This window comes from Phasianus colchicus, chromosome 8 (genome assembly GCF_987193195.1).
Source record: "Phasianus colchicus chromosome 8, bPhaCol1.hap1.1, whole genome shotgun sequence".
NCBI classification, from domain to species: Eukaryota; Metazoa; Chordata; class Aves; order Galliformes; family Phasianidae; genus Phasianus; species Phasianus colchicus.
The window spans coordinates 29,158,240-29,177,491 of NC_143443.1; the positions used below are offsets into that span (position 1 = coordinate 29,158,240).

General features: G+C 40.0%; 1 protein-coding gene across 1 annotated transcript in view; it reads right to left on the reverse strand.

The window, feature by feature from the left end:
* Positions 1 to 19,252, reverse strand: part of GFRA1 (GDNF family receptor alpha 1) — a 141,206-nt gene that overhangs the window by 41,112 nt on the left and 80,842 nt on the right. The window contains exon 5 of the mRNA XM_031597421.2: positions 9,368 to 9,707. Within this exon, the coding sequence (XP_031453281.1) occupies positions 9,368 to 9,707 (340 nt within the window). The remainder of the gene's footprint in view (positions 1 to 9,367; positions 9,708 to 19,252) is intronic.

Genomic DNA, 19,252 nt, shown 5'->3' on the forward strand with positions numbered 1-19,252 from the left:
AAAGTTCCTGTAGGCAAAAATATGACACACTGTACCATCAGGTTTCCTAAGGTTACACAAAGATTGTTTTTGCATGCCAACATCCCTTAGTGGCACATCAGGATGTGCAGTGGCAGAATATCTCGGTGCCCCTTTGCCCCCTGAGTCGTTCCTGACTAATGGAAAATGGGTGCCCAGTGCATCCTTGCATTTGATTGTGCATAGTCTGAAGCCAATGTGGCTGAAACTCACCCTGAAGCTACGCTAAAAGCTGTTCTTAGCTCGGGAGTCAGACAACTAATATCAAATCGGAAGAACAGCATATAAAAGCAGATTAGAGTCTCTTTTATGAGAAGCTTTTTGGCCATGCACAAAACAGCCCCATCAAATGGAAAATCCCCAAGTTTTGGCAGAAGCAAACCAGTATGGCATTGATCTTACTCAACATGCTTTACTTGCTTTTAGAAGATATATGGATGTCAAATGCTAGTAAAAAAATCACTGATTTATAGAATGAAGTTGGAAAACAAACAGCATCTACCAGTTAAGGATGAATGGATGTCCTAAGAGTTTTTTTGTTTGTTTGCTTTTTGTCTCCACTGTCAAAAAACCTGAACATGGCCACTGAGGCTAAGAGAGCTGACAGCCTGTGACATATCCAGCTGCTTACAGAAGTTCCTCTGAAAGACATTTTATGTTTTCAAGAATATTTTGCAGGGCTGCATTATGCCAGATACTGAGACATATCTCCAGCATTACACAGTGTCTAATTAGAATACAGAGCAACAGGGAGGACACCAACTGGAGATTGTGCTTGAAGTGGAACAAAAGAAAATGAACTGAATATTTAAATCAGAAAAGTTTTAACTTAACAGAGGTCCAAGTCAAATAAGGATTTATAACATTAAAACTTATTGTAATGATTTATAGTATGTGCTTGAACAAATTTACTGTAAGCACAAATATGTGAATGCTAGGGTACCTATTAATAATATCTTAGGCAAGGGTCACAGTCGCCTCACACAGAAAATCTGTATTCAACAGCAAACACACATCTGAAAACTTTCCCTGTGTCATTTGCTTTAAAGCCAGGAGATAATCAGAGTGTAGGAAACCACTACCTTCTGTGCTGAGAAGACTGCAGATATTGGTATATTTACATATGGCTTCTACTTAACAGCAGTTAATCCAACAGTAGCATAGCAATGCTTAAAACATAACGAAAGCAACGCAATTTCTATTCAGCAAACATTAAAATGCTAAAATTTGAAAATATGCATGCTACTGTCACTTGTTCTGTTGAGAAACAAAGTTTTATTTTTAGTTCTAGTGCTTACATTATCTTGCAGCTATTTTAATAGATGAACTGCCACCAGAAATATTCTCTCGCTGGGGCCTGATGTAGAGTGATATAAATAACCTTTACAAAGTCCAGCATAATGGAATGGTAAAATCAGTTGACATTCTTTTAATTAGCACTGCCTGAAGATTTACCTACACAAAATAGGAATAGCCAAATTCACCCCAGGAACAAAGCCACTGAAGTCACTGGTAAATGACTGGACAGAATATCTCTGTTATTCGCATTAAACATACAGTGGCTTCTTGCCCATCGTACTTAGTTCAAGGTAAACGGGGAGACATGTTGATTTATTAAAAGTCAATGCTATTGTGTGATATGTACCTCCTTATTTTTCCTCTAAAACAGCAGGTTAGCCAAATGTGACAGAGTATATATTTAAAGGGGATCAAAAGTGTCCTCCTCAACAGATTTAACACATTAGAGAGTGGAAGCTACTCATGCAAACCAGTGAATGCTGGACTGCTCTCTACAAAAATCTCTAAATCTCTCAATTAACAATTCAGTGAAGCAGTTGTGGCAGTACTCTTATTGGAACCTCATCCGGCAAAGCAATTAAGAGCTTGCTTAACCGTAAAAACACGAGTTGCTCCAAACGTAGATTCTATTAAAGCTTAATATAAAATCTCATTTTCCTGGCTTTCAATATTTTTGACTAAACATGGGTAAAACTGTTCATTAACAAACATGGTTTCATCTGTCCTACATGATAAAGAAACAAGAAGGCCAGATTCCTCCAGCTGTAACCCCATTTCTGGATCATGCTTCTAATCTGTACTCTTTGTTTTTTATTATATAGGCAGTCTTCCTTCTCATTTAGAATAAGAAAACAGATAAAGTGATACATAAAGATGAAGGGCCATGTTTGGATGATACCCCCAGCTTCTTAGAGCTATAGTATACTTGGTGGCTGTGAGTACTTTAACCCACTGAACTGTTTTTGCTAACAAGAGACTGACACAGAGGTCACATATCTAAATTTGGTCTATAAGAGTGTAATCATTTGTATTCTTGTTTGTTTTATGATTGTTATATGGTCACACAGTTACTTTATTCCCTCTTTCATAACTCTGTATACAAGTAATAATGAATTATCAGCAACACAATTACCTCTAATCCTTAAAAATAATCAGGAAGGAATAGCAGGACTTCAATGTCATGAGGGATATTGCCAAAGCTACACCATGCAAAACATCAGGCAGCTGAACCAAAGAGCTCTGACAGTGCTGAGGCATAGCTTCTGTTTTACAGATAACAGGCACAAAAGAATTACACTACCTTTCCGTGGTTACTGGGTTTCAGGAATGGCTGGAGGCTCTGGCTGGCTGCAGACATGCTGCTCGGAGCGTCTCAAGCTTGCGTGCCAAAGGACCTCAGTGCGAAGATACTGTGTGCTTACTGCTTCTTAGAGCATAAAACCCCCTGTGCTTTAGGATTTCCTCCTCACTGTTAAAGCATAAAGCGATGTGAAGGTTTGGTGCGGGAATACAACTGAGCTATTTTTCTAATTACTGTATCTCTGCTTGCGTCTATGCTTCTGTTGGAAAAACGTCAATCATCCAGCAAACTTTTAATCTTCAAGACCTTCTTAAGCAGAACAGAGGGAGTATAAATGAGGACTGGCCAAGCAGATCTTGGCATCACAGAATGAGATCTATCTACACTTTAACAGGGACAAAGCAGCCTTGGTTTGCCGGGTGTTCTGATTTTAAGATTCTGAAGGGATTTATGGTTATGTTTTAAGGAGGAACTGCTCGATTCCTTCTGAGGTTTGTTCAGAGGGAAGAAATTTAAAATGACCTTTGCTTACTCGATGAGGGGAAGGGAGATGAATACTGTGTCTATTTTACTCTGCTAATGAAAGACATCAATGTGATGAATCACGTGAGGGAGTAGAAAGGAAGAAAATAATATAATATTCCAGGCTTTCCACTTTACTTTTTCTTGATTTGAAAGGTTTTTGCTTATTTTCCAGAGACTGCTTTTTTTTTTCCCCCCCAGACTAGCATTTCCTTCCATACCCCAAACTCCAATACACCCTCATATGTCTGCTGCCAAGCACACCAGATTCTGTCCCACCTCCCACTAGACCACATTGTCTGAATTTTCTGAAATCTGATAATTCCTCACTAATTCTTTTTTTGTTTTGTTTTCTGTAACTATGGTACCTCTAGCAATTCATACATATACATACATATACATAAATATATACATACATACATGCATATATAGATGCATATATATATGTATATACATATATATGCATATATATGTAAATATATATATTCATGAAATATACATGTATAAATCATTCTTCTCCAAGCACAGGCTGGGTTCCAGATGTGAGGTAAGCTTGTAGGCATGCTGCAGTATATGGTCTGAAAGCCAGATTTGCCATTTCTTCTTCTCTCATTTGGTCATGTGCAGCCAGAGGCCTTTCCTAGCCAAGCACCAACACCATCCTCAGCAGAGGGATCTGCTCATAGCCCCATCCCAGGCAAACCCTGTTACACTGTAAACATCCTGCATCCAGAGCAGCACAGGGGTTTCTTGCCCACTCCCTGTACATATGATACAGACACAGCCTGCTCGTCTCTAGAAATCAAAAGCATCCCTGTTCTAATGTCCCTAGTAGCATTATGAAAACTACATGTTGTCCTGTTTTTCATACCAACAGCAAACAGTAATCTCAAGGAGATGTCAGACAGCTTGGAGTGCCCAACTGATACAAACACCCCAGAGGGATGCAAGTCCTATTCTCTTAGAACTGCACCATTGCCACTGTATCCTTCATGACTGTGCTCAGTGAGTGTTGGAACCCCTACATTGAGAGCTAGTTGGAGACCAAGCAGTCCAACCCAGCTGCTGGCCAACTGCCTCGTGACCAGCAGAAGCCACAGGGCTCAGGTGGGGAGGAGCACCAATGTTTCCCTCTCATTTTCTGAATCACAGATGATCACTGGTCTGAGGCAGGATATTGAGGGAAGAAAAGAGCAGAGCACAGAAGAGATGTGAGGAGGGACTGTAAGCAGCTGTAATGGAGAGGTTTCAAATGTGGCAGAGAGGCAGTGAAAAGTCAGATAATGACCGAGAGACCTGGGAAAAGGAGATGAAAGGAGGCTAAGCAATGGGAAGAGGCATGTGAGTAAAGAAAGGGAGGAAGCAGGAAAAATGAAAGTAAAGTCTGAGAAAAAGAAAATTTGAAGAAATGAGCCTATTTCTGTTCCACCTCTCTTCTCTCCTCCACGCATCCCTTGAGTGCCCTCCTCCCTGCCACCTGTTAACAATGCAACTGGAGACAACTCCCTACTTACACAAGAGTCTGAGTTCCTCTCTTCTACAGCAGGACACATCTCTTCATAAACTTCCCTCTGGTGTTTGACCAACCTCTCTCCTGGCAAATCTTACCCACAAGGGTTTGCAGAGTGTTACCAGCTACAGAAACGCCCAGCGTTCACTTGCAGAGAAGCCACTTTTACAAACAGCTTCTGGCATGAAGCACTCATTGATCTGCACACGCCTTATGGAAAACTAGCAGAGAGATGGAGGTTCCTTTTTCATAGCAAATTATCGTTAAAAAATGTCAATGGAATACAAAGAAGGGAAATGATTTTCTTGGCAAGTTTTGTATGTTTTTAAGAAACACGGTAAGCTGAGCTTTCGTTCTGGCTTTTACAGTGAACAACCTATTTTGTGCACTGATAAAAATGCTTGTGGGTCTACACACAAGGTTCTTCTACCTATACATGCAGACATCTTCCAAACAGAACCTGATGGTTCTTGCACCAAAGACTGAATAGGAGAGGTGACCAGAAACTGCTGACAGCAGTACCCCAAACGATTGTACCAGGGGTGAGAACATGCCAGTGAATGCTAATGAAAGCACATATAAAGATTTGGCTCTGTGAGCACTGAGTGTCAAAAATAATTTTATTGTAGTTTTATTTGGAAATTGCTCAAGAACAACTTTTTGGCTGTTTCACCACCATTTTGAGTTCAGCAGTGCTGAAGGACAAGAACCTTAGTTTCTACAATTAGATCTTAACTAAGAGGGAAAAAAAAAACATTCTAAAAAGTCTAAAAAAAAATAAATACCTTTCTTTTCAGATCTTTACAGTAAGTGACTGAATTGATACTCTCCTAATTTTCTGTTCTTTCAGTAAATCACACGTCTGTATTGTTATCATTCTGCTCAGCTCCTGATGAACTTATCCAGAAGATAGAGGACATATGCAAATTCAAAACACCAATTACTAAAAAAAACCCCAAACTAATGACTCACACTTCCGTTACACAAAGGAATTAGTATTTTAAAATATTGTCAAAGTGATACTGGCAAAAATGAAGCATGCTGTTCTGTTTTCACAACAGAATGGTATTTCTAAAACATGCCAGTCAGCCTTACGGAATTTAGCTGGTGGCTGAAGCACTCAGAATAGGAAGTTTCTCAGGGGTTTGAGCTTTTCCAGCACAAGTGGGGAAAGTTTTTGACAGTAAAATGACTTTCCTTACAAGTTTTGTTTACATTCATAATAAAATGAATTCTAATGGCTTCTTTCTATTTTTTCTTTCAGTTGTTTTTTCTTTCTTTTCAGTTAGAATTGACAGGTACACATGAAAGGTATGCCTGAAAGCCTCAAATCCACTTTGGAGTGGGATATGGACTTGGATATGAGGAGAGGCAAGCATAAGAATGATAATGAAAATGAACCATTCAGTATTTTGATTAAATTGAAAAATCAGAACTATGTATGTAAGTCAGAACTTATTTGCATTTCCTGACTCTTCTGGTCCCTCTTTTTCCCTTGATTAAGAGTTTACATTACATAACAGATGATGAATGAATAGAAGAGAAAAAAATAATCTACATGTCTCAGTTAGTGGTACCCACAGTTTGGCTGAATTGCTCCTCTCATTTTAATTCTGTTTCAAAAGCAGATTCAGCGAGATTATGATTCAGTGACATTATAATTCAGTGATATTTACGGTGTGCAGTTCTGGGCTCCTCAGTTCAAGAAAGACAGTGAACTTCTAGAGAGAATCCAGTGGAGTGCCACTGGATTGACTGCCACAAAGATGACAAAGGGTCTGAAGCATCTCCCTTATGAGGAGAGGCTAAGAGACCTGGGGTTGTTCAGCCTGGAGAAGACTGGAGAGAAGATCTTATCAATGCTTATCAATAACTAAAGGGCAGAAGCGAAGTGGATGTGGCCAGCCTCTTTCAGCGAGTGCCCAGCAGCAGGACAAGATGCAGCAGGGACACAATGGGACATAGGATGTTCCATATCAAAATGAGGAAAAAATTCTTTACTTTGAGGGTGACAGAACTGGAACAGGCTGCACAGAGTAGTTGTGGAGTCTCCTTCTCTGGAGATAAGGAGATATTCAAAACCTGGATGCTTTTCTGTGTAACCTGCTCTAGGGAACATGCTTTAGCAAGGGGGTTGGACTGGATGATCCCCAATGGTCCATTCCAACCCCTGCGATTCTGTGCATCCAAAACAAAGCTCTTAAAAAGCATCCCAAACTGAGTGTTGAAATACATATTTGCATGGGCTCAAGTATATTTTATAACTAATATGAACAGATTCAGAGCTCTCATTTCCAAATGATCAGCCTTTGCAAAACACTTGTGAGAGTACTTTCAGAAATGCTTCAGAACTTGCCCCCCTTGTCATGCTTGGCATTATGAAGAAGCTCTAATAGATGTAACAGGCATACAAATAACAGTTTCTAAATGACTTGGTTTCACAGTAGTCAGAACACAGCCTCAAATTATTCTCTCATTTAGATACTCTTTTTGATTTCAAAATGAACAAGAAGTTAACGGAGTTAGAATTATATGTCTTGCGACTACTGCTTTTAATTATTCTAAACATGTCTGGAATTACTATGTAGAGTGATATTTATCAATGCCAAAACATTCAATAGCAAGGAGGGGATGTCATCTCTACTTCCCTTTCTTTCCTCCCCTGCCCAAGCCGCAGTTTTCCTGTAAATCACTGGGAACAAACCACACCACCTCCCTCTAAGTGCACAACAATTCAAAGAAAATGCCTTTCACCGTGTTTTGGATGAAATGGAATAGCTCTACTGCTGATTCCCCCTTTCCTGAAACCATACTAGCAGTTCAAACAGCCCACGAGGCATTAATAAGGGATGACTGTCAGCATCCTTCAACATTTGCTGCACCCCAGGTGCAGAACCAAGTGCTGTTTTTTGCTGACCCTGCCCTAGACCCACAAAGTTTGCCTGCCTATGAGTCCAAACATTTTAATTTGGCAGTTTAAGGAAAAGCAGCCACAGGAAGAAACTCTTAAGAAATCCATTTCTACTCCAGCATCGGCTGCAACTCTGGGCAACAGGAGCAGACATTTTACCAAGGTTTTTTCTGCAGCTGGAATGGAGAAAGCACGACAGCAGGCTCATGAAGTCAGATTAAACAAAATGCTATTAAAAACTTAGCCACTGATAAAACATTAGATTAAAGCTGACCAAAGAAAAACACAGTCATAAGAGAAGTAATGGCATTCATTTAACTAAGCAATTCCTGAGCACAGCCTGAAAAACAGGAAGAAGAGTCCCAATAAAACCCTCTCCCCCATCTCATTAGTACCATAACACTGGAATTTTGGCAGGAATCACTGCAAAGATGCTGTAACTCTGCTATTTAACAGGGCCTGTGTTAAGTAAGACAATCTAGGTTCAACAATTTATGCAAAAGAAAAAAAGACGAATGACACAACGTGCAAATGGAAAACAAGTGGTTCTGACCCCAGAACCAGCATCCAGCTTTCACAAACTGCAATAGCCATCAAGGTGTTGAATGCCTCACTGAACTGCAGTGAAAACCCTGCCCCAACCTAAAGCTGCTCCAGTCTGTGTCAGTACAGAAGTGGCACCTGCCATCCCTGAGCCACAGAGCAGAACGGAGCACTGCTGCTCCTCCCCTGCCAGCACCTCAGGCACATGTGGTGCTCAGGTCAGGATCACTGGAGGGCGGCTCATACGTGAACAACAAAATAAATATTTTACCAGACACATGAAAGTACTTATTCAAGGCATATATGCACATATCTTTGGTGTCCTTGACATTTAACAATAGTGTTTATTTCTTTAATTGCTAATTCGAAGGCTTTGGTGAACTACATACAAAAAATGCACACGTTAGAAATGACTAAGATTCTTGGGCATGACTTCATAAACACAGCATTGGAACAACATTCTTATATAAACATACACAATGCTAAGCAGGAGTAAAGCATTTCCTAAAGGCAGAGGAGGATCTGTATGCCACTGAGCAAACACCATGTGATAACCTGTAGGGAAGTTGCTGACAGCAGAAGGAGCCAGTTTGTTGTGCAAAGCAACACTCTGTGCTGAGCTCACCGAGGGAAGAGACTGGGAATCGGGTCACTGAATCAATGACCCTCCAGTTACATCAGCCCAGCCTTTTTGCCAGAAGAGGGCAGATAAAACAATTCCAAGCCTAAAATAGCAATGACAAGATAGTGGGACATAGTCCACTTTTCTTCCTATTGAAGCAAAAGCCTGCAAGGAATCTGTGTATTCTGACACAGTGTTCATGCACAAAGTCCACCGTGTACCTTGCATCCACTGTTATTCAAGCTTACAGGCTAGGTAACAGTGACAATAAATCCCATTATAATGAATAATTCTATTTCCACCTGGCCGCTGATGGGACATAAAAATAACTTTGAGATATCATTTCATAGAGACACCTAATTAATTAAAATGTTTCCAACAGAAATCTGTGAAAATTAAACCAGGCATTTAACGATTCTTCCATAACGAGAGGGAGTAGCTGTGAGCAGTTTTGAAGAAGGCACACACTGCAACCAGATGCAGGCTTTTGTTAGTCTGTTAAGGATGTCAGAGACTTTTGCTGCTTTCCCCAACTCCTATTGCCTAGTGGACATTCTGACCCTTACACCTGGCAAATCCAGCAGTACCAAAAAGTTTTCTCTGGCACCTCATTAATTACTCCCCTGCCATGTGCTATCTTACCTGCAGATGTAATTCTTCTTGCAGGATTCTTGCAAATTCAAGCAGTTTGGTTTCTCCCTGTCCTCATATGAACACACAGGAACAATAGTCTGCCGCCTCCTTTCTGTACAGGCTACGTCTCGACAGGAGCAGAAGAGCATCCCGTAGCTGTGCTTTGGGGGAACTTTGTCAAAAAATAGCCGGAGGGCCTTATGACACTTCCGCTTGTTACAGATTTCATTAGACGTGCTGCTGGTGCAGGGGGTTATGTAAGCAGATCTGAACCTCTTGCAGGTATCATTTAGGTTACAAGCTTTTGCTGCATCCAAGCAGTTGTTCCCCTTTGAAAGTACTGGCTCCACTAGAAAAAACAACACAACAGCAGTAAGAAACGTGTCACATTTATATTGCGTTTTGACGCTTGTGTTTATTTCATTGTGTTAATGAGATCCTGATTATATATTTGATACATGCAAAACTTTCAGTGTCAGAACCCGTGACCATTCCTTGTTTCTAAGGGCAGAATCATAGAATCGTTAAAGTTGGAAAAGACCGCTAAGTTCATCTAGTCCAACCATCAAATGGTAATGGCTTAATGAGAGATCGACTACATGAGGAGGCTGCACTTCATCTTCTTTGCAGCTGACATGCAGGATGAAAATTGGGTAAGACTTGGCCTCACTTCAATGCCATTACACTGGTAAACTGGGAGGGATACATGTGGCCCATTGCACAAGAACTCAGCGGGACTCTTAAGCCTGGGTTTGGAAAAAAGTTACTCTTATTTTTTTCCTTCAGCAGTATAACTGATATTCAGTGTCTACACCAAGAAACAACATTTAAATGTAACTTATGTACTCTGCAGAATGTAAAAGCCACATGCCTGCTACCAGTTTCTGAGGTATAAAAGTAGCCAACACAGACAGCAAGACAAGCAGCGGAGCCCCATTACTGCAGGGGCTCTGAGGCAACCCACCAAGCCTGTGAGCTCTGGGCTCTGACCTAGAGACTTTCATGAGATCTGTAGATGCCACCTGAACACTGAGTTTTATGAAGCTGTGAGTTTTAAATCTGACACAGAATTAACAAGTCACAGTGAAAGAAACATTTTAATACCAGGATTCTCTTTCCCTAGTACACATCCATGCACATGCACACTCTATAAGTTAGAGAGAAAAAAATTAAACTCAGATAAAAGATTATAATTACACATTTAATTTTGCAATACATTATCCACATATTAAAATCCAACATATGCTTTGCTTGAAAATGAAGGCAACTGGCATTGGAGCGCAAAATTCAATTAAGAATAATCATAATGTTGCTTTGGATAATGGGAATGCCAACGTCACAGATCCAAGAAGATACATCAATTTCCCCCTGCTACAGAATTTGTAAGCTGAACAAAATATCGAAAATTTTGCATCAATCTTTTAGGAGAAACATTAGGTAAAACATTTAAAACAAGACCTAATGCTCAAAGGATCTCTTAATTTTTTTTTTTAATTATTATTATTTTTTTTTTTTTAGATCTTCCACCTCTTCCCAAAAGCTCAGTCCAAAGCCTTCCTACAACTAATGCCATTCCTCTCCATTCTCCCACCATTCTGCCCCATTCCCTGACCAGGACACCAATTTCTCCTCTTTCCTCGTGGCCAGAAGGAAGGGACAGCTAGGCTGACACAGTGCACAGAGCTGCTGCATTCCCTTGAACCAGTGGTGCCTGAGATGGTGGCCATGGATGCCACTATGTGTATAAATTACCTGCTACTATCCCATGCATCTCAGACAGCCAGAAAAAACCCAATGCTTAAGGAAAATCTATAACATTTGTTTTTCACTCTAACAACATGCTGTAACTGCATTCAGTGTGTTCGTACATTTGTCATTTATGTGTTTAATATTCTCACCAATCCTTCCCATACCCAGCTTCCTGCACAAGCAGCTGTACATTTCTGCTTATCTCCACACATCACATTATAAACGTACAACATTTAACTATAAATTAACAGCTAAAAATTTCTTATAATAGTGTCTACCAGTTTAAGTTAAACCAGATGCAGAGATGAGATATCCAAATACAACCCTCTGATAAGATTGTAAGATTTTTATATATAATTGCATTATATTAACTTATAACTATAATATTAACTATGAACTCTCCAAGTTTCTTTCCTGTGATACAGTATATAGAATTATATGTTTGGTACAAATATAATTACTATGTAATCTGCAGGGCATATAATTATGCAATATATGAATAGTACGCGCTAATTACTGTGTGATTGCAGAGTAATTACATGGTTGTTTGTGCCTGGGAGTCAACCGTTGAATTCCACTCTTTAAAATCAGATTCTGTGGAAGAGCTCTAAATGGTGCATATCAATGCAAACAGACATCAACTTACCCTGTGATACATTATAGAGCATTATTTACCAAAAAAAAGCAAGGTGTAGTAAAGTATTTATTTGCTAATAATCATATACACGTTTGCCATTAAAGGTTGAACTAAGTAGCAAATGCTGCTACCAAATTTAAAAGTGCTGTGAATACGAATACCTCAAAAATCAGAAAGGACAGGTTAATGAAGCATTCAGAAAAATAGAGCATAAGCCAAATTCACTGAAAGCACCAGCAGCAGTGAATGTTACCTTGCAGGAAAGCTGAATTACTGGCAAAGTGTTCATACAGAACAGCAGTGCTCAGTCATATCTTTCATATAACTTAGACCTGAGAATTGCATTTCTGTGTGAACTCTGAGCATGGATCATGTTTTCTGTTCTTCCTTTATTTTCAACTACCCCTGGCTGTAACTTGCCACTTGCTTTCTCTATTTTCATCCATATGTCTCCAGCTATTGTTTCTGGTGTATTTATCATCACATTATACAGTTTATTTCTACCTTTTATAACCAGGACTAATGCAAAGCACATAAGAAATCTACACCAACTGCACTTGAATTAAATGAGACTGTCTAAACTTCTCATTAGTGCCAGCTTCTCCCAAGCTTTTAAATCATGTTTTAACACAACTTACCATCCAGAACACATTTTCTGCTTTATTTTTATTGAAGAAGTACAATGTGATTATTCTTAAGTCCTGTGGTAGCTACAAACAGTTAACAGGATTGAGAATGTTTCTGAGGATTACTTACACAGCAGTAATATATAAAGTCAAAATTTCACCCAGCTTCTGTTCTGCAAAGCTTAAATTATTAAGACAGGCAGAAGTTTGGCTCTCACTAGGTTCTGAGTAAGTTAGGAGCTAATGGATCTAATCCAGAGCTTCTTTTCCTGCCAGTGTCCCTCGGGAAAATTCCGTGTAAGATCTTTTTTTCAGTTCTCCCTCTCCTGGGGCATTTGGGTAAGGATGGAAGGCAGTCAGACCACAACCTGGGACAAGTGAAGCTTCCTGCCTGCTGCGTTTCCCCACCGAGAGTTTTCTCCCTTCCAGGTCAGCTTTCCCTTTGTGGAAATCTGTGCCAAATCATGCAGCTCTCAGCTCCTGTCAAATCTCTGCAGATTCCCAGGTAAGCCACTTCCAGCCTTGTAAGTGATGCCTTGTGCCCCCTGTGTGTGAGGCACTGCTCTGCACATGCAGCCAGCAACGCTCATCCCAGAAATCACCAGAGTCATTAGCAATAGCAGCTCAGGGCACCAGCCTGCTGCAGTGCAAGGAGGAATCACAGCACAACAGCCAGAGCCAGGAGCTTGGGTGGAAAAGCAGCCACCCACAGAGAAAGAGTAAGGATGCCTAAACATGTCCTCCCACCTGAGAGCTTGCTGTGTAACGAGCACTGAAGCTTTGGGGCAGCAACAAGGGGCTGAGGAATCCTAACATACATCCATGTGGACCACCATTTCCCAGCCTACTGTGCCTTGAACATTTGCATACAAGGTGAGATGTTTTCTGGTACATTTTAATGATGGGCCCTGCATTATAGTACAAGCTGCAACCATTTTAACATTTCTTGCCTCCTGAAACTTCCTACCCTGCCCATCATTTCCATGACTGCAGCAGTTCTGAACTCAAGCCCTCATTCAGACCTGTATAAAACAAGAGAAAGAAGCCAAATACTTTTAACCAGAGATGTTCCTAAACTTTTAAGAGGGCTTCCTCTGCCCTGTGTGATCTTCCTTATCATTTGCTCTCTTTCAAGATCTTTCATCTTTCCTGCATTTCCATTTCTATTTCAATTCTGCACCTACTAAGCCTTTGGCTCTCTCCTCAACCCCATGGTACACTGCACACAAAGGGATTCTCAGAGGATACTGGGAGCTTATTCATGTCCCCATTACATGATAAGATAGAAGGACTATTACTTGTTCTACAGCATTCATATAAGACAGCAGAATAGACACAGCTTTCAATTTTCTTACAGTACATAAAAAGCTATTTACTGAGGTTGCTTTTAAAATTACAATTACTATTTGCAAGTAATTAGTATTAGTAGGCTTTCTGGGATATTTAGAGAAGGGAGTGCTGTAAAGAGAGAAGTAAAAGTTAATGTGATGGAAGACAAAATTGCAAAGGGATAGAGGTGACCTTATGGGTATGAGTCTACTCTAAAGCAGAACGTCACCTAGAGGAACCAAAACCTGACCTGGATAAGGAGGAGAACCATAATACCCAATTTAATGGAAATGCTGCTATGGGGTTCACCAAAGCACCTGGGCTTTGTAAGAAAAGCAGATTAAACAGATAAGGAAGACATGGGCAATATTGTTATCTTGTGTCTTACTGGATTCAAATAAACTACTCTTTTCATGGACAAATTATTTCTAATCCCAAATCAAAGCTCTGCAGAGATCATGAACATTAACATAGCTTAGTGAACCAAAACACAAATTAGAAAGTATTCATCATTCAGCTACCATGCAACTGGACAACTGCTGTGCCAAAGTCTTTCTTCAGAAGGACCTGGCCTTTGTTTTTATGAGAGTTCACTGGTGCATCATAAGTCAGGATCCGGGAGACCTTGCCATCCGTCACGTGGATAATCAGAACCACTCTTCTCATTTCCGATAAATATTCTCAAACCACCTAACTGTGGGGTATTCTCAGAAAGGTGCACAGGAAACAGCGCATACTGCAAACACCAGAGACAGCATGATGCTTCAGCCTCAGAGGAAGAGCTCTCCTTCGGAGACAGATTTCTGGCTCTGGCCAGTGCCCACGAGAGTTATTTCTCTTACAAATACAATGACTGGAAACCCAGACTCTCTCCCTGAAGATGACTGCCTTAATTGCAAGGCTGCAGAGATGTGATCCTGCTTGCATTTTTTTCATCTAATCCCTTAAAAAGACAAAGTAATCCTTTCTATAGCACAGTTCATCCTCTTTCTAGCCCACAGGTTCCCCTCCAAAGCTCTGTGAAAACCTACAGAGCACAGGCCTCCTGCTTCCTCAAAGACTGTTCTGATCACTGCCTCAATGAATAAAGCACCCTGACATCTTCTGCTAGGTGCCCTGTTAAAGCAGACTGAGTCCTGCTCAGTTCTCCCAGTAAGCTGCCTGTTCCCAAGACACTGCTTGCTGTACAGATAGATGCACCTGCTGCCTGAGGCTCCAAATCCAACTCCTCAGGTCCAAGGACTTCGAACACATCACAGTTTCTGTACTTCCTGTTGTCTATCTAAACATTTACTGTGCAGTTTTGTTGTTGTCGCTGTTGCTTTATACAAAATATCCTGTTAACTTTTCAAGGATCACAGAATCGCCTTGGTTGGAAGGGACCTTAAGGATCACAAACCTCCAAGCCCCCTGCCACATGCAGGGCCGCCAACCTCCCCATTTAATACTAGAACAGGCTGCCCCAGGCCCCATCCAATCTGACCTTGAACATCTAGGGACAGAATTCTGAGCACTGTGCCAGAAATGTTAGCTACCACCCAGAAGCAGGGGCTCCTGACTTTTACGTGCATAAACCCATCTCTTGGCCCATTCCTGGATGTTTAATTCTAAAAGGGCCACATGCCATATGTGCAGTTATGTATTGTCCAAGTTCACCAGTGGACCTGGGCTGTAACACCTAGCAGGACTCTTGTCTATTTAGAGTTAGATCCTTTAGTTGACCATTTCCTGGTGCAATGATAAAGGTTGCAAAAGAAAACTCCTATCCCAGATATGTGCTGGTGAAACAGGGGGGAAATAATGACTGAAGAGTTCGTTTGGTACTTCTGTCTTCTCTGGGAAGGAGCAGATAACTCCTGGCTAAAGCCCAAAGGTTAGCTGAGGTACATTTACTCCAACCTACAGGTAATGAAAGAGGAAAGTTCTGAAAGCCTATAAAGAACTGATTCAAGATTTTGCTCCAGGAGAGCTGTGAGGGAGAGGAAAACCCTGCTCCTCAGCATGAATAACATTGTGGTTGGCTGCTCAAATTCCTTCTTCACTCACACAAACATCCTGAGCTATCACCTTTTCTTTCTGCTACAAATGCATGAAAGGTTATGCCAGGATTCCTATTTTTTTTTATGTGGATGGCAGCTTCGCATTATACTCACGCCAGCATACTTAAATCAATTTTATTCAGTGGAGTTATTCTGAATTTTCAATAATCTAAGTTTCAAGAATTTTGTTCTTTAATGCTACTTTTACTTCTGTCCAAAGTATCTCATGTAGAAAGCAGAAATGCATGAACAAAATCACAGGCTGCTGAACAGAAGCTGCTGGAAACAGATCCAGACGCTGTTTCTTACATTGCTGCACCAAGGATTTCAGTTCTACACTAAAGAGTTGTAGAGTGTAAAGGTCTTTTTAATGTACCTACACTGCACTATCACTAAGGATGGATTACGCGTGACTGGGACCATATACAGAATGTACTTCTTTTGTGGAGCAGAGATCTGCAGTCATTCCATATACAATTCATGCTCTGTGTCGAGTCAGAGGCTGGTTTTGTGATGGGGAAGGCTATCGCCACGGTTTCAGCTGAGTTCTTCTAATTAATTTCCCTTTGAAATATTCACAGTGGAACTGTGTTACTGCAAATGCTCTCATGTTATACTGTTCAGTAGTTTATTATTAGCTAAATAGTAAGTTAACAGAATTGGAAGGAACTAGCACTTACAGAAATACAGCATAAAACTGTGAAAATATTCAAACCTACACGGTTGCCATGAGAAATGATTTACTGCGTGCAGTTCTCAAGACACAGTGAGGGACTGTTTACCAAAGTCATGCCAATTTACAGGGTAACTTTCAGCATTTCTTTTTATTACTGCAGAATTGAATTCACAACTTGTTTCCTCTTTTCCTCGGACTTGATTAATTACCGTGTTAACATAACTACTATTCTCCTGCTTATAATGGGCTCCCTCTAAAGTGCTGCCCTAGCAAAATAAGCCAGGAGAAAGCTCCTAGCTCTTTGCTCTAGCATTGCAATCCTTTCTAATCTGACTGTTTTTCAAATTTATGTTCCATTCCAATAAAGCTTGTGTGAATATTACAGCAAATCAGATAATACAAGGTTACGACCCCTGTAATTGATCCTTCAAGGTTCTTTTTGTCTTTTTTCCAGTTGAAGTGGTAAAAATTACATTTAAATGTGCTTGTTGACACTTGAGAGTTCACTTTGTTGGTCATATACACTGTTTCAGAGAGATCACATTACATAATGATGTATTTCTAGTGCTTTGTTTCTTCTATACCTACAATCCCATTAAGCTGTGAGCAACCCCCCCGGGGCTGTAAGGCTACAAGCACCAAGGGGGCAATGCTCCCTTACTGTTCAACATGAGTGAAGATGAGGATTAAGAGTTAAACATTAGCTACTATTTAAAAATCACATTGAGATAAATAAAATCAAAAGGTAACACTCCTTTTGGAAAAAAAAAATAAAATACAGATTTGAATGAACGCAGCGTATGCACAGACTAGCAGTCAGTTATCTGCAGCAATGGTTTCTGTATCACATGACTGCTGGAATAAAGTGATTAATTGGACTGTCTCAGTAAATGCCATCATTAGACTTTTAATTAACCTTTTCAACCTCTCGCACCTTTTAGTTTTGTTATATATTAGATTTTTGCAGTTTTCTAGTTATTACGCTTGACCAAGCTTAAAACAATGCAAAGCTCTGTTTAGAAAGAAAAACGGTTCAAACAGCTCTCGCTGCTCCTAATAAGAAAATACCACTGATATTGTCATCATAGGGGGAGTTATAAATCAGATGGAGGATAGACATTCTGAACTCCATGGCTACGTTCCCACCTAATTTTTGTTTTGGCAGCACACTGTTATTTAATGGCTCTGGCTACCAGGAAACTAGCTTTTGAAAATTCTTTCTCAACCTAGTTATAATTACTCCATATAAATCATACAATGATCAATTATAATAATCTTAGGTTCATCCATTATTTAAACTTAGCATTTGAATCTACACAGCAGGAGTGCAGGAAATTCCAAAATCCTCTCTCTGCTCACTAACAACTGCTTTTTTCCTGAAGTATTGCCAGCTACTGAAAAGAAGGGGCCAGATATGCCTTCAGCTGTAACACAGAACACTGAAATAATAACAGATTTCAGATGAGGAAAGGTTTTTGGGCACAAATAAAATATTTTTTTTCTAACCACACTCCCTACCTGTTGTTGAAGATAAAATCACCATGAGGTTTTGCGTTCTATACACTGGTGCACCAAATCAGAGTCCTACAATTATACACGCTGTATACTTACATAAAGATGGCCTAGATCTTTCATATGTATATACACAGACACATTTATAGATACTCCTTTATATGAATATAAAATGTTTCAATACTATTTGGTTTCATGTCTCATTTCAGAAGAAATTTACATATACGTTTATTAGTAAGTATGAGAAAAAATGCAATTTTTTTTGTCTAACTTAAGGCTTTTTTTTAATGATTTCTAAGCTCAATGTGATGGGAAAGATATGTCCGACAGAAGAAGAAAAGCTACTAAAAGGAAATGAACCTCCACAAAGGCCCAAGCCAAACTTCCAAACATTTTTCAGAAAAAAAAGCTTTAAAACTGGATTTCAAATTAGTGACAGGAATTTTTAGACGTATCATTTCAGTAACATAACTGTACACTGACCATACAAAATATTAAGCTCCAGAATATTACTTTCCTATAGCTTGTCCTATTTCAATTTTATCCATTAAATATGCTATAAAATGTGAGCATACAGTTGGTTGTGAGGCCCAATATTTTGAAATTCTCCAACACTTTTTTTAGTGTTCCACCCACATGCCAAGAATTATCTTGTTAATAAAGCTGTGTATTTCAGTTTTGCTTTCTTCATAAAAGCAATAAAGCTGTTAAAATATGGGATGTGAATACACAAAAAAACATGTACAAAACCATGCTATCCCAACATGAAAGAGTAGTAGGTGAGCCAGGTCAGAGATGGGAATATGAGTGCTGTTTGGTGCAATAGGAAAAGGACTGAGAAATCCTTCAATTTGAACTACAAATGTATAAATCCTGACTGATTCTTTCTTAGACATAACCAAATCCATAAGGACTGGAATGGATGCATACTGAAGTGCTGAAAGGTCTGGCCAATGTCACCGTGAAGCTGAACTCCTTCTCATAGCTCTTGGCAATCAAGAGAATCATAGAATCATAGAATGGCCTGGGTTGAAAAGGACCACGATGATCATCTAGTTTCAACCCCCCTGCTACGTGCAGGGCTGCCAACCACCAGACCAGGCTGCCCAGAGCCACATCCAGCCTTGAATGCTTTCAGGGATGGGGCATCCACAACCTCCTTGGGCAACCTGTTCCAGTTGCCTGAGTGAAAAAATTCCTCTTAAAAAAGAAACTAATGTCATAGATATATTCAAGAGCAAACGTAGATACAAGAAATATCAGGTGTATCAGCCTAATTTCAGTTATGAGGATGACTATGGAACAAACCCTCCTTCAAGACACATG